Source organism: Phascolarctos cinereus, unplaced genomic scaffold, assembly GCF_003287225.1.
Source record: "Phascolarctos cinereus isolate Bilbo 61053 unplaced genomic scaffold, phaCin_HiC Scaffold_726;HRSCAF=1367, whole genome shotgun sequence".
NCBI lineage: Eukaryota > Metazoa > Chordata > Mammalia > Diprotodontia > Phascolarctidae > Phascolarctos > Phascolarctos cinereus.
Window position 1 is genome coordinate 458125 of NW_027556098.1, and position 16748 is coordinate 474872.

At 36.1% G+C, this 16748-nt stretch overlaps 1 protein-coding gene across 4 annotated transcripts in view; it reads left to right on the forward strand.

Moving 5' to 3' along the window:
- The window catches only part of PHKA2 (phosphorylase kinase regulatory subunit alpha 2), a 106274-nt gene that overhangs the window by 63624 nt on the left and 25902 nt on the right, over nucleotides 1-16748 (forward strand). For all 4 annotated transcript variants that reach the window (XM_021007453.2, XM_021007454.2, XM_021007451.2 and 1 more), the window contains exons 14-20: nucleotides 2687-2821; nucleotides 3624-3733; nucleotides 5124-5268; nucleotides 5525-5603; nucleotides 7668-7837; nucleotides 8580-8753; nucleotides 16199-16287. In XM_021007453.2, the coding sequence (XP_020863112.1) occupies nucleotides 2687-2821; nucleotides 3624-3733; nucleotides 5124-5268; nucleotides 5525-5603; nucleotides 7668-7837; nucleotides 8580-8753; nucleotides 16199-16287 (902 nt within the window). The remainder of the gene's footprint in view (nucleotides 1-2686; nucleotides 2822-3623; nucleotides 3734-5123; nucleotides 5269-5524; nucleotides 5604-7667; nucleotides 7838-8579; nucleotides 8754-16198; nucleotides 16288-16748) is intronic.

A 16748-nucleotide genomic window follows, 5' to 3' on the forward strand; every position in this document is an offset into this window, starting at 1 on the left:
CTTTCAATTGGGGAATGACTTGTATTCTTAAAAATTTGAAGGCAGCTGGATAGCTCAGTGGATAGAGCTCCAGCCTTGGAGTCAGGAGGACCTGAGTTCAAATCTGGCCTCAGACACTTGACGCTTACTAGCTGTGTGACCCTGGGCAAGTCACTTAACCCCGATTGCCTCATCAAAAGTTAAAAAAATATTTAAAAAAACCAAAAAATTAGATAGGTAAATGAATGGATAGATAAATGGATAGATAGAGGGCACAGGGTGAGTTGAAGATGAAGGGGGTGATATCTGGAGAATAAAATTATGGGATGAGAGAGGATTATATTAGGGGAAGGAGAAAGGGAGAGGTAGAATGGGGTAAATTATCTCAAAACAGACAGGAAAAGGCTTTTACAGTGGAGGGAAAGTGGGGGAAGGTGAGAGGGAATGAATGAATCTTTTTCTCATCAGGTTTGGGTTAAGGAGGGAATACCATACACACTCAATTGGGTATGGAAATCTATCTTGCCCTATGGGAAAATAGGAGGGGAAGGGGATAAGAGCGGGAAGATGATAAAGGGGAGGGCAGATTGGAGGAGGGGGTAATCAGAAGCAAACACTTCTGAGGAGAGACAGAGTCAAAAGAGAAGAGAAGAGAATAAATGGGAAGCGGATTAGCATGCGGGAAATATAGTTAATTTTCCACAACATGACTACTATGAAAGTGTTTTGCATGACTACACACGTATAATCTGTGTCGAGTTGCTTGCCTTCTCAATGAGAGTGGGTGGGGAGGGAGGAAGGGAGAAAATTTGGAGCCCAAAGTTCTAAAATATTTGATTCAGTTCTCTATATATTTGAGAAATGAGGCCTTTACCAGAGAAGCTTGCTGCAAAATTTTTTCCCAGTGTTTTGCTTTCCTTCTAATCTTGACTGCATTGGGTATTTTGTGTAAAAGTCTATTAATATAATCAAAATTATCCATTTTATGTTCTGTAATGCTCTCTAGCAACTCTTAGACATGTCTAAAACAGACTTCATCTTCCCCCTCATTCTTCCCTTATCCATAGATCTGAGAGGTAACTGTTCCATGCTCCCCTAATTTGCTTATGGTATCACCCTTTATGTCTAACTTATGTAATTCACTCTGCTGTCTCTTCAGTGGATTTTGGTGCCTCTTTTACCATATGGCCAAATTCTGTTTTTTTAGGTATTTTCTTTAGAATTTTTATGTGCCATCTAAACCAAGCTGATGACTCGTTTTCATTATTTTCTTGCATCACTCTCATTTCTTTTCCCAGTTTTTCCTCTACTTTTCTTATTTGATTTTTAAAATCCTTTTGGAGCTCTTCCAGGGATTCTTTTTGGGCGTACGTCCAATTCACATTTTTCCTTGAGGCTTTGCGTGTAGTTGTTTTGACTTCATTGTCTTCTGAGTTTTTTTTGTGCTCTTTCCTGTCTCTATAGTAACTTTCCATGGTCAGGTTCTTTTTTGTTATTTGCTCGTTTTTTCCAGCCTATTTCTTGACTTTTAACTTCATATTAAAGTTGGGCTCTGTTCCTGGGGTAAAGGGGACACTGTCCCAAGCTTCAGGTTTTTTGTGTTGCTGTTTTCAGAGCTAGCTCTGGCAGTCTGTAGGTTTTCAATTCTACCAAGGTGGTATGATCTAAGGAGAAGTGTGGTTACTGTTCTCCTGGCCTATGCTCTGGTCTGTGAGCAACCACAAGCACTCTTTTCCACCCTGGAACTGTGTCCAGGGTTCTCGCTCCTGCAGTGCTGTTCCTCCTCATCCTGGGACTTGGAGCCACATTGGAGCCAATGCAGCAAAGTCTGGGATCCCTTACCAATTGTGTGACCCTCTTACAATCTGTAGGCTGAGAGCTCTGGAAGAAATTCTGTTATCCCCAAGGCCTGCTGCTGGCTTACCTGTCACTGGACTGTGCCTCACCTCCAGTGAGATAGACCTTTTTTGCCAACTTTGTGAGTTGTCTTAGGCTAGAAAATTGTTTTACCCCATCCTTCTGTTGGTTCTGCCTCTCCAGAATTCATTTTCAGGTATTATTTTAACATTGTTTGGTTGGGAATTTGGGGAGCTCAGGCAAGTCCCTGCCTTTACTCTGCCATTTTGGCTGTGTCCCTCGCTGTGAGTATCTATACCTATCATCAGCTCTGGCCTAATTGGACTATTTGCTATTCTTCAAAAATGCCTTGTGCTTTACCATCTCTGTGCCTTTACTCATGTCATTCCCTCTACTTTCTCCTTCCATCTTTACCCCTTGAAAGCCTTCCAAAATTCAGCTCAAATGACTAACTTCTCTTTGAAGCCTAATCATCCCAAGCAGAAGAAACCTCTCCCTTCACTTTACTACTCTAGCATTTTGTACCAGTCACGAGATGTATATGGAAAGTTATATTGCAGATAATTCTGTGCTTGTTTTATCTTCTTAAATAGAATATAAGTTCCTTGAGGTCCAAGATCATGCTTTATATTTTTTTTATCTCTTACACAGTGATTCGTATGACCAATATTGAATAAAATGCTTATTGATTGAATGAAAATGGCCTCATTTGAGGTCTAAGTATGCTACTGTATACAGAAGAGTTGTGATAATTTTTGACAAAGAGCAGTGAAAGATATGTGACTGATGAAAATGAAAAACTGATCATCCAAATCTATACTCTATCCTCTGTTGTTGTTTCTTTTCCTAGTCACCGTTTTAGCAGAATCCAATAAAATTAAGGAGTTGCTAAGAAAGCAGGGAGTCAGTGTGCAGAGCATTGCTGACATCCATCCAATCCGAGTACAGCCAGCCCGAATTCTTAGCCATCTATATGCCAAGCTTGGTAGGTTTGTAAAGCTGCTATACATTGTTTTGATGAAAACTTTTATCAGTTTGATTTCCAAGGGTGTCTGTGTGTATAAATACAAAGAAATAGAGGCATCATGGTTTAACAGATCTCACTGCTAAGTTTGTAAAAGTTATTATGAGAAAATACCCATGATTTTTCCACTCAGGCTAGTGTTAATCTGATTTCTAGAAAGGTATTTATCGCTGCCTAGATAAACATATCACTTCCTAGATCTGTTTCCAAAAAATTTAGTAAGCTCCATGTTGAAAATTACAACTAATTACCTGGAGATGGGGGTGGGGCAGGGCAGACCTATCATTTCATTGGTGTAGAGAACTGCTGGAGAAACTCCTACTAGTGCAGCTGGGCATCTGCTGCAATTTATAATCTTAGAAAATTGTCAGAAAGTACTTGGAAGTTAATGGCTTGACCAGAGTGGATCCTAATGTGGATGTGGATAATTTTTTTTTTTAGTATTATCAGAAAATACCTATTTCTTAATGAGAAAAAGGGAAGGGACTGCCACTATTCACATAGTTTTAAAAGAGATTAGTTTTGGGTTGTAATCCCAAATGTTCTGTCTGAAACTTAATTAGAAACAAAAACTGGTACAAGCCTTTAGTATTTTCCTTTCAACTATATGAATTTGAACAAAAACTGCTGTGTGTATCCAAAGAAGGCTTTGTTTTTGAAAGTTACAGAAGTCAAGTAAGAGTTTTGGTTTCTTAACTCTGTTACCTTTTTTCCCCCCAAAAAAAGCTCCTCAGCTTGGTTCTTGCCTTTGTTTTGTGAATAGGACGGAATAAGAACATGAAACTAAGTGGGCGACCATATAGACACATTGGTGTTCTTGGAACCTCCAAACTCTATGTGATCAGGAATCAGATATTTACTTTTACCCCTCAGGTAAGGACAAGCCAGCAACATACAATTTTATTTCCTTTTGTTTGGAAAGTATGTGCTTAATAAACACTTGCTTGATTGATTGTCAAACTCTTTTGTACAATAATGTGTCTGTGTTCAGTGTAGCAGACTTGTTTAAAATATAGAAAGCTAGATAAGGAAAGAGACTTAATGCACATTCTAATTCATATTCTCTCTCTTCTTTCCTTTCATTCTTTCTCCCTGTCTCCCTCCTTTCATTTCTTCATCTCTCTGTCACATGAAATTTTTTAAATACCTTAAATTGCAAGAACTGTAGCTTTAATATCCCATAAAAGATGAAAGTCTTCATAGAGACCACAATGACTACCTTCATTTACTTTTTGCATATCACAAAGCTGTTGTGATTTGGAAATTACAGTCCCCCTGTCCTTTAATAGAGCTTAATTTTTGAAGTAACTTGATCAACTGACATAATGTTTGTGAAGTCATGGAAATTGTGAAAAGTGTTATATAATTTCCAACTATTTAAAGGAGAAATATACTTAAATTATGTTTAAAGAAGAAAAATAGTCCATTGGAAATGAAGAATATGTATTTTGGAGGAAGGACAGAGCCACCTAACCATCCATTTAGGAGGATAGAAAAGAAAAAAAATAGTTATTAAAAGTGCAGTTCTCAATGATCTGTACACAATAATGAATGTCTTGATTACCTGAGTCATTTTTTAAAATTTGGCACACAGAAGTTTTCCTCAAAAGACTGTTCACTTAACCTAGTGTCTTTTGATTTTTTTCCCCTATTACTTTAAATATAACTCCAAGTGCATAAGATTTTTGCATCCAAGAGAACAATTTGGCTTTCATTGGCTTAAGAGGCATTATTCCATATTCACATTATTTCCCCTCAAGTGAGGACAATAAGCCAGCAACAATCTTATTTCCTTTTGTTTGGAAGATAGGTGCTAATTAACACTTGCTTGATTGATTGTTAAACTCTTAGAAATCCACATTATTCCACATTCTAGTAATTCACATTACTAGAAATCAAAAAGCAAAATGTCGAATTTCTCATTCTTTTGTTGCTGCTTGTCGTTTTGATGTACTCTCTGGACCCAGCAACCCTGGAAGAAGTAGAAATTAGGTATTGATTTCTTCTTAGAGACTTATTGGGAAAGGAGCTTAAACACCCTCCTGAAATGCTGGAAATAAATATAGGAGTGTTCCTTTCCTTTTAGAGTCCACATCAAAATAGTAGCCTCTTAACAGTGTAATTTGTCTTAAAAGCAGTAAGGGGCAGGAAAATTGCAAGAAGCTCTTTTCGTTAAAAAAAAAATTATTTATTGATTCAAGTAGTGATTTTTTCAAAAGAAATGAAACTCAGCTTTGTACCTAGTATGTTTTCTGATCCACAGTTTACTGATCAGCACCACTTCTACTTGGCCCTAGACAATGAGATGATTGTGGAGATGCTTCGGATTGAATTGGCTTACCTTTGTTCCCGATGGAGAATGACAGGAAGACCTACTCTCACTTTCCCCATCACTCACACAATGCTCAGTAATTCTTGTTACTTTTGTCTGGTATATTAAAAAAATAAACAACTAATTTTGATCGCTTTCAAAATAACTGTCACTCTTAAGTCATGTAACTTACCTGCTTATTGGTCACATCTAACTTTTTTTAGACTTGGAGTACTTTTTATTAGTAATATTTAAATCAGACTGTGTTCTAGAAAATCAACTAAAAAATATTTTTAAAGCCTTATAAGAATTTGTTCCTATGGCAGGAAAGTAACACTGTTTTTTCCCCTTAGCAAATGATGGCTCAGATATTGATTCAGCAGTGCTTGCCACAATTAGGAAACTGGAGGATGGATATTTTGGAGGAGCAAGGTAACTCGTGATTTGCCAAATGACTATTGGGTTTTCTGGTTTTCTTTTGCTTTCCTTTCCTTCATGTGTTCATAGGATATGTTAATAATAGTAGTAGTAAATAATCAAAGTAATAAATATTTTCCTACCTTTTGCTGTCCTTTTCTCATTTGTTTGTAAGACATATGTTCAAGGACATAATAATCTCTGAACAGTCAATAGTGAAGCTGCTAAAAGTTACATGCTTATGATGTAGCATAGGGAATAGATAAAAAAAGTAGACATACTACCTAGGTTGATTTTAGGGTCACTGTGGTAGAAGTTAGTCCAAATTTCTTGTCATCATCAATGGAAAGGGTACAAGTATAAAGACATTAGATTGCCCTCCCTTCAGATCAGCTTCTAACTCTGCCACCATTGAAGAAACTACCAGAACTCTCAACTCTAATGTCATCATGAGGCCAGAAAGGATATTTTTTTCCTACTAGAAATCTGGTTCCTGTCTCTACTAAAGAGGTTGTAATCGCGTTGTTTACCTTTTAAATGGAGGCATAGGCAATGTGTTTTGACATTTGCCATCCTTTTATAAGCTTAGATTTTCAAAGTTAATGTTACAGAAGCAGTTCATTTCTTCCTAGCCCCTTTACCTATTTATGTATTATTTAAGATTTATACTGTATTTCTAAAGAGGAATTCAGTATATATAATCACTTACAAAATGAAACAGTTAGTGAATTAATGCTTGGATTAAGGCTCTGAAGCCCAAACAGTTATATTTCCTTAGCTGTGGAAAACAGTGCATATTCCTATGTGTATAGGAATGTAGTGCATATTCCTATATGTATAGGAATGTAGTACATATTCCTAGTCTGTAATAACTTTTTCTATAAAAACAGAACCCTCTGTTATAAGAGGAAAAGATAACTTTTACTGATTAAGATGATTTCCTATTTAAAAGAAAGAAATATAAAGACTTAGGTAGAATCTTAGTGATTGATATATAATTAGGCACTCTCTTCCAGAGAGTATATGTCATTTAAATATTAACAGTTGAAAGCTAATATAGCATTTTCTCTTCAGTGTTGAGTATAAAAATTTCTTCTGTTCTCCTTTAAATATTATTTAAGAATTAAAAGCAGCTCTGGGAATTATATACATTTCCTGCCAGGTATTTGGGAGATAAGTAATAATTATAATTTCTTCAACCGTTACTTCTTCTGTAGCAGGAAAAATCTATATAATTCGAGTTTAGTCAGTGTTAACCTCTCTTCTTAGTACTACCAAATACCTAAGCATTTTCTATAGCTCCTTGTATTGTCTTTACTTTTTGGTGAAGCTAAAAGAATTGTATGATATCAACTCCAGGTCTGGGAAGAAGACTGCCCTAGAGTTTGTAAGAAATCTTTTCTTTAGCTCTTTATCCTTTGAAGTCCAACTTGTGATTCTACTGTTAATTGAATACTTAAATTTACTCCATAAACTCAGTAAATGCTTAATAGCTGTAAGAATCATAATTGGATTTTTGAAAGAGGTGTTTTTTTAAAGAACCATACATGTATTCCTGCTTCCCCTTTTCTCCCCTGTTTTGCCCCCAAATATGACAAAATGAGTTTAAGCAGAAATATAATTTACTTCATCGAAAAGTGGTAGGCCTGTGGCAACTGGAGAATCTGGTATTAGCTTCCTGGGAAATTTTCTACTACTGCCCAGTGAGATTCTAATTCTAATAGGCCTTACTGCTTTTTTCCAAAAGAGACCTTTATTTTGGCTTAATGAAATGTTGCATTTCTATTAGGATAGTTTTAAAGATAATAAGCCTTTGATCCTGGTCATGGTTCAGTGAATTTATTGATTTAAGATCTATTCTACTTTGGACTATTTGGCTTTCTGCTTTGTATAGATTTTTGTTTTCCCTTGACTGTCACCTACTATTATTATTGCCATGGGGGCCAACATAGAGCACAATTTATATGATGTGATGATACTAGTAAAAGTGCCCCCTAAACGTGAAGAAGTCTTCTCCTTGCATGCTGAAAATAAATGAAAAGTCTGCCTTTTATTTCTGTCATTGTTCCCTCTTTACAGAGTGAAATTAGGGAATCTGTCAGAATTTCTTACCACATCATTCTATACGGATTTGACCTTCCTGGATCCTGATGGTGATGAGAAGTTATTTGATGATCCTAGTGATGGAAGCTACAGTCCTGATAGTGAATACGATCTAGATGGATATTCAGAAGATATCTATAATCAAGGTACTTTCTGAAATAATTTTGTGTTTTGTGAAGCTTGTAAAATTGTGGCTTTATGGTAACATTTCAATAAGATACAAGCTCAAAGAATAATTGCCCTTTCAGATATTAAAATGTATAAGAACAATTTTAAAAGCAGTCTTAGACTCAGTCCCCAATACCGAAAATAAGAATCCTTCTTAAACTATACCCTTTATTTTGGCTGAAATGAATAATACAAAGTAAAATTCTGAGCAAGTATTCCTCAGATTGTGTAGGTTTACAATTAAAAATGTCCTGGTGCCAGTCTAAATGTGAGTATTTGAAGTAGACGTTCAATAATGACTGTTTTAATAGTAAATAGGTAGAATAAACAGGTCATAATGTATGCTTTCTCTCCCTCCAAGCCGCCACCCCAAAGCTGGTTGGTGACTCTTAGTTTTTCTTGCCTGGTACTAAGTTTAGTTATTGGCAGTAACGGTAAATTATTAAAGCTACTTTTGCTATTTTGTTAAATTCACTTGTAGCTATTGTTTCTAGATATTGCACTGTGGCTACATTTTAACCTTTTTTCCCTCCTCTAGAGTAGAATTATTTTTCCAGAATAGGGACCAAAGAGTAGAGTTATCCAAACATTTCCTACCTTATAAATCTGTTTTAAGTAGTTTTTCTAGTTTGACTTTGTCTGTGGGGACTAAGTTTTCTGGAGCTTATTTTGATTGGATTTTATTTTGATTGGATTTTCTTTATGATTATCTGATTTCAGAAAGTCAAGATGAGCTTGACCAGTACATCAACCACCTGTTACAAAGCACGGCTCTTAAGTGCTATCTCCCTACACTTTGTAAGACCGTTGAAGACCGCCATGTTTTCAGTGCCATTCATTCTACACGGGATATACTTTCTATGATGGCCAAGGAAAAGGGTTTGGAAATTCCTTGTACGCTTCTTACTCATATTCTTATCTTTCTAAAAATGCTATATTATGTGCATCTTTTCAATCCTAAATATATCATGTTCTCACAAGATACTTTGATGTTCAGATTGCTAATAAGTTAAATATTGTAAATAATATTTATTATGACTATATAAGATAGAACTCTAACTAATGACTTTAGCAGAAAGCTTATTGGACTTGGAATCAAGAGACCTAAGTTTATATTTTTCTCCCGTCTGGCCTAGAGCGTCTATTTATCTCAGTTTCCTCATCTGTAAAATGAAGGGATTAGATTCAGTTATCTCTTAACATCCCTTCATGATCGAAAGTTCTACTAAATTGTCCTGAGAATATTTTAAAAGGCAAAATTATTTATAACTAAATCACTTCATAGTTCATTTTATTAAGAAAACTACTCTATCATTTGAGGCCCAGCCTAGTGAAATTCAGAGACTCATGAACAGAGGATTGGCCACCAAGTGCTGATCTTTTTTTTCTGCCATAGTAGCTCCCAAAAACCGTTTGTTAAGGCGTGAAGGTATTGTATGGAGGCCTGTAGTATGGAGGCAGCATGTATACCTATGAAGTGATATATATTTGAACTATTTAAGTATATAACAGGAGAGAGAGAGTATCAAAAATATTTGTGTCTTATTTGTCTTCTGAAACTCCAAGCACAGGCAGTTTTATAACAGGCATTAGATGTTGTTTTAATTATCCTTATAACAGAGCTAATTATTATATAAATTTGGCTAGAACTGAGTGATTCAGCCCCTTTAAAGAGAAGCACGTATACATGCAAGCCACATTATTTAGAAAAACATAAAGTCCCAGAGTCTCTGAGTTGGAAAAGATCTTAGGAATCATCTAGTACCATCCTTTCTGACCTGAAATCTGCTCTGTAACATTCTAGTCTGTGTTGGAAGACTTCCTGCCTTCTGAGGTAGCCCATTTCATATCTTGCCCCTCTGCAATTTTGACCCTTGCTCCTAGTTCTGCACACTAGAACTAAACAGAACAAGTCTCATTCCTCTTCTGCATTCTAGTCGCATATGTGCTTGAAGGCAGCTATTATGTTCCCTTCCTCCTAGTCTTTGTCTTTTCCAGGTTAAACTTCTCCAGTTCCTTTATCCCATTATCAGATACCATGATATGTTGTCTTCTTACCATCCTGGGTGTCCTCCTAAGTACATGTTCCAGATTGTCAGTATACTTTGTAAAAACATGACGTCCAAAGCTAAACACAGTACTCCAAATGTTAAAACACAACAGAGTACAGAGGGATCAATAGCCTTCCCTTGACAATGCAGACTAAGATCATGTTAGCTTTTCTGGACGTTACATTGCACTGTTGAGTCATAGCAAACTTAAAACCTACTTAAATATTCAGATGTTTCTCTCAAGAAAACCCCCTGGCTCAGGCCCTAGCCCAGTCTTCATAGTTCTACTTTTCTTTAGTTGATCTTTAAAATTCATATGTAAGATTTTGTATATATATCAGCTAAGTTTCATCTAACTAGATTTGGCGCATTTTTCTTGCCCTTTCTAGATCTTTAGGGATCACAGTTCAGTAATCTAATACTAGTAACCCTTCTAGCTTTGTCTTCCACAATTTTGAAAGCATGCTATCTAGACCTTAATCCATATCATGGATAAAAAAGATGAAAATAAGGATAGGAATGTAGATCTCATCCCTTTCTGAGTTAACATGATTCCACTGGTTATCTTGTATTGTCAGCCAACTTATATCTCCTTATGACTGTCTACAAGAATATCTTTGTGAGATATTTTTGTCAAACTACTTGTTGGAATTTAGGTATACTATATCCATGTCAATTTGACCTGTCAATCTGTTGATCTTATTAAGAAAAGAAAATGAGATTAGTCTGGTATGACTTTTTCTTGATTATAGTTAATCTCATCTCTTTCTAAATATTTAGAAACTATCCTTTAGGAGAAGATTCTGGGAAGATGATGGAGTAGATCTGAAAATTCCAAGCTCTCCAGAGTAGGGGCAAAACAGTGGTCCTCCTGGGACAATGAATAAGATGTGAAGAAAAACCCCAGGACCATGGTTTGGTCCCTATGAAGTGTAAACACCTCCAGGCTAGTTCCACCAAAACAGTAAGCAGCAGGCCGTAGAACTTGCTGGGTTGGGAGGTAGCCTAGGTCCCTTCCACAGGAATTTTCACCTCCCAGACAATGTGGGGACTTGTGTGTCTGAGCTAGGGAAGATTAAGGAAGTCTCTGCTATTAAGGGTTGCTAGGCCCAGCTGTGCTGCCCAGATGTGGCCCTGGGTGAGAAGGAACCAGCACATGCCCAGTGAGTAGGCAGTAGGGCAGGGACACCACTGGCTGTGGGCACTCACAGGAGGGCAGTGGTCTTGGTTTTGATTCCAGGCTAGAGGGAGGAACTGACAGAGGATCTAAGGCCAGAGGCACTATCTCCTATACCCCAGTACTAGAAGTGATTACAGTAATAAGCTGCTACATCTAAAAAAAAAGTGAACAGGCAAAGGAGAAAGAACCCAACTATTGAAAGTTACTATGGGAACATGGGATTCATCTTCAGAGGAGTATACTGAAGCAAAAAGAATCTTTTCTACCCTAAAGAGTAACATCAGATGGTCACCTGCCCAAAAAGAAGTCATAGAAGAACTTTAAAAAGACTTTAAAAATCAAATGAGAGAGACTGAGGAAGAATTTTTTTTTTAATAAGAACAATCCAAGAAAAACAAGAAGATTATGAAAAGAAAGTCGACAAACTGGAAAAGGAGATCCAGAATCTTATGGAAGAAAACAACTCTTTGAAAATTAAAGTTGGACAAGAGGAAGCCAGCAAAGTTATGAGACCAAGAAATAATAAAACAAAATATAAAGAATGAAAAAATAGAAGAGAATGTGAAACATAAGAAGAACAACTGATCTGGAGAATGGATCAAGAAGAGAAAACATAAAAATAATCAGACTACCTGAAAGCTACAATCAGAAAAAGAATCTTGATACAGTAATACAAGAAATAAAGAAAATTATCCTGAAGTGTTAGAACAAAAGGGGAAAGTAGAAATAGAAAAAAATTCACTGATCACCACCTGAAAGCAATCTTATGAGGAAAACCTTATAAGAATATCATAATCAAATTCTGAAACTCCCAGCTCAAGAAGAAAATGTTATGGGTAACAAGAAAAAAACAATTCAAATATGGCAGTGCCACAATTAGAATCATAAAAGACTTAGCAGCAGTAACACTAAAAGACCACAGATCTTGAAACATTATATATTGAAGAGCAAAAGAACTGGGGTTGCAGCCAAAAATATCATATCCAACAAAGTTAAGCATAATCTCGAATGAAAAAAAATGGAAATTTAATGAATTGCCAAACTTTCAGGTTTTGTTATGAAAAAAACCTGAACTTAGTAGAAAATTTGACATATAAGATCCAAGAGAAATATAAGGTACTCATTAAAGACTAATTAGAAGGGCCTCAATAAGGACAGATTGTTTACTTTTTATATGAGGAAATGTAAAATGTATAAGATTGTTATGAGTAATTGGGTAGTTCGAAAGAAAGATTGAGGTGGACCTGAGTATGCTGTGATTCTACAAAGTAAAACCATTTAGGAAAATGTAAAAGGAGTAATTATATTATACAAATGAGGCGGAAGAGGAAGCATTGACACAAAGAAATTAGATGGCGGGGGAGGGCTGGTAGTTCTGGAATTCTCTTTCATTGGGAATGGGTTAAAGAGGGAATACATATTTATCTAGAAGGGTATAAAAGTCTTCTGAATTCAGAAAGAAATAAAAAACTAAGGGAATAAGAAGGGGGAAAGGATAAGGGAGGGATTTTTAGAGGAAACTCTACTCATATCAGATCTGTGTTAAATAGAGAACAATATATACGTTTAGAAAGGAATAAAAGTGTTTTTTAAATTTATGAAGAAATAAGAGGGTGAGGAAATAGAATAAGAGGGGTATGGAAGAGTGTTTAGATTAACAGGAACGGGAGGGTAAGGGAGGGATCTTTGAGGGGATAGGTTAAGAAATAGGATGGCCAGGTAATAGGTAGAAGTAGAGGAGTCAAGAGGAATAAGAAATAAGAGATACACACAAACATAAAATAAAGATCAGGAGTAGAATTTATTAAGAAAAAGAAGCAGCATAGTTATGATCTTAGACTAAGTTAAAGCTAAAATAACTTCAATCAAAAGAGAAAAACAGGGAAACTACACTATATGTCCCCCATTTTAATCAATATTGTTTTAGACTATTTGAAATAACTAGACGGTATAAGGTTGGAACATTGCTGTGGTGTAGTAAACGATGAGTTGGAGTTGGAGTTAGAGACTTAGAAAAATATGGAAAGACTTGGACTTAAGAAGGAAGAGGTTAGCCAACCTCAAAGAAATAGAAGACAAATAAGTGAAGTACAGTCTTACATAAATGCATGTGAATGTGTATATCTGCATATGAATATGATTATAGATATCTGAGTGTATGTGTATGTACATCTGTGTGTATATACATATACATACACATACACACACATATATCCATGCTTAATTGTTGTCATCTTAGGGGAAGGGGATAGAGGAAGGGGCAAGGAAGAACAAAGTAAAAAGTGCATAGCAGAGAACAAAAGAAAACTTACAAGCGAGGAAAGAAAAGATGGACTACTCTGAACACCATTCGTAGTATGTATTATAATAGGCTTTCTTGAAATGGAAATTTATTGCTGTATATTTTGAATCCTCTCTTATGTTCTGCTGTGCACATGGTAGGACTTTTTTTCTCTATTCTTATTTTGTATTTGAGTTTAATTTTTTAAAAAACTATCCTTGGTAATCCAGTCTAGAATTCTGCCAGAAATAAAAAGCAAATTCAACAACCTATAGCTTGAAGAATTTGCCTTCTTTCACTTTAAAAGAAAAATCACTACTGGCTTTCATTACTTGTTTGTTCTGCAGCTCATATCCTACGTGCCAACATTTTTCAAAAATCATGCACCTGTCACTTATGAATCACATCTTTTCCATACCCTGTGATATAGTTCGTGTTGGCTTGGTGATTTCAACTTATTGAGAGTTCCTAGATATTCTCTTAAAGTCTCACTGATACTGGGCTTCATTTTTCTGCTTAACCTTTTGCTCTGTATGGCCCCAGTCTGAGGATCATTTTCCTTAGTAGAGAGAAACAAACAAAAATAAGTAAGTGGAGCAATTCTTCCACTGTCTGTCATCCATTATTATCATACCCTCTCCCAAGGCAGTCTTCTTTCTTTTTGATCTTATTCTTGTACCCAGTTTTAAAAAGCCCTTTGGTTATCATTCACATTCATCTGCCTCACCTCTTTTCATTTTTCAGCATGCCTAATATTCTTAGAGGACTGTATCTTCTTTTTCCATCTTCAGTTATATTTCTTTGCTTCCATCTTCTGTATGTATATTTTTAAAATCTTAATGATAAGTTCTTTGTAACTCATCTCTTAGTTCCTCATTTTTTTCCTTATGAAATTATAGGTTAGACTTTAAAAGGACCCAAGAGATCATCTGCTCCAGCACACCCTTCATTTTTGTTTTTCTTTTTACAGTTGAAGAAACTAACACCTAGAGATATTATGTGATTTGCCTGCCCAAGGACACACAAACAGTGTGAGATTCAAAATCACTTCTGGCTCCACATTTAGTATTCATTGTACAACACCATGCAACCTGTCTTCCCACTGTGCTCCCTCTTGGTGGAGTCATTTAAGTTTTTATTTTCAAAATTTTATTCTTGAGGATATCCTTCTCTTATAAGACAAATTTCCTTGTAGAACAGGGATTCTTAACCTACCCCACTTAAAAACTGTCAGCATTTGTTAGAGTAATGCCATTCACTGACATAGGTTTTATAATGTCTTCTCAATGTAAAAGTTAAGGAGAAAGTTTTACTGAAGAAAAAAAATTATTTAACATCCAGATTAAAATCACTGAAATCCAGATTAGAATTTAGAGCTTCTCATTTTCTTTATGTCCAAAAAGAAGCCAATCAAAGAGACCAAAAATATGGCTCCCAGAAATGATAGGTAGCTTGCTAATATAAGTGCCACTCCTTTCTTGCTATTAACAAGTAGCCTGGCAGAGGTAATAGAAGAGATCTGGCAGAGAGGGTGAGAAAAGGGGGTAATGGTTATATTTTTTTAAAAAAGAAACCTTATCAAGCTACTATTGCTCTGTTCAGAGTAGTGCATGATTAGGAAACTGGTATTATTCGGTTGTATAGTTGCCTAGCAAATAATGATACCCTCAGGTGTCAGCCTTTCCCAGAATACTAGCTCAGAATTCATTCAGAGATGCTTTGCCCTTGGCCCAGGCTTTTTTCTTCATACTCTTTTCTTCACATTATTCTTTTCATCTTATGAATGAGCCCCAGAAAACTCTGAGCCCCACAAAATGCTCGAGAAGAAAGGAAAAGAGTACACAAAGGCTAAAACCAGGCACCAGGTTACAATGGCAGAAGGTTGCATGCTCTAAACTCAAGGACTAAGGAAGTGCTGGAGCCTTAGTCTCTAAAAGCAGGGGTTAGATGTTTCTGAAGTTTTGATATTAGTCAAGTAGGAGGCCACAGGGCTAAGGTCAGGAGCCCATTCTTTGTACCAGTACAAGAGGTAGCTCACACGTTTAGAGGCTAGTGTAGTTCAGCAGAGCCAATGTATGGGACGGGCTCCTCTATACACTTTCTTTATAGCCTGGATGATAAAATAGCTTTGTTGTTGTTGTTATTTTTGTTCTGGTCCTTCTGATGACATTAGCTAATCAATTTTCACTCTGTTTTCATTTTATATAATGACTGGTCTTTCAGAAAAGTTCTGCTCTGAAGTTTTAAAATAATGTAGCATTGTCTTTGAGTTTCCAAGGGCTAGAGCAGCAGAGCAGCTCTGACAAGTCCTCCCAAAAGAGTTTTCTGTGTGATCCTGGTAAAAGGCCGCCTGTTAGTCATCAGAGCACAGCCTAACTAGGTTCAGAGACAGTCATCCCCAGGAGTTTGGTCACCTAGTGATGAAGTGCTTTTTGGCCTTTTAGCAACTTGTTAAAGTGTCTCCTAAGTTATGGAGGGAGCATTGTCCACCTGCTCTATAGATGGTATCAGAACTCTCTGAAGTGGAGACATAAATAGGGCAACTCTTGCCCTGATTTCTCACTTGCTTTAGAAAATAAAACTCCTTTATTCGACTTGAGTGGCACCAAACTTAAAAATCCAACTACAAGAGATAGACCACAGAGCAAAGGAAGCTAAACTTGGTGGGCGGTGCAAATTAGATCAAGGATCTGAGGTCATAGACATTTTTGGACTCAGCATATCCTGGACGCAGTAGTTTTTATTACCTGGATGCTAGAAGATTATAGGGGGAAAAATTTTATTACCTTTTCTGAAGAAACTTCAGTTTAATTCTTTTGCTTTCCAGGTGTTTCTATGTCATTGCCAACTAAGGTTCGAAGTGCTCATCGGAAATCGTTGAACCTTGTTGATTCTCCACAGCCTGTCCTAGTAAAGGTAACATGTTTGGAATGTTAGATCCAAATAATAATATTCATATCCTTGTTACGTTCCTGAGAGTGTTTTCTCTTCTTTTCTTTTTCTTTTCTCTTTTTAGTCATAAAAGGCGTAATGCAAAAAGAAATATTCATTTTCTTGATCCTTAAGATTTTGGTCTCCCTAAACTATTCCTCTTTTTTCTGTATGGGAAGTATATGATTTGCTTCAGCATACTCATTTAGTTAAAATAAACTACTCCACATTAGATAGGAAGCTCTTGACATCATATTTACTTTTTAGAAACCATCCACCAATACTACTGAGAAAGCCAAATTAGCATAAGGAGCAGCCTATGTTTTTGTTTTTGTTTTTTCTCAGTGTCAGCAAGCTAGGGATACTCATATTAGTGAAACAATCTAAGTAAATGTTAGTACTCCTGTCTTAATTTTTAAGTAATAAAAATGATAGCTGAGAACTCC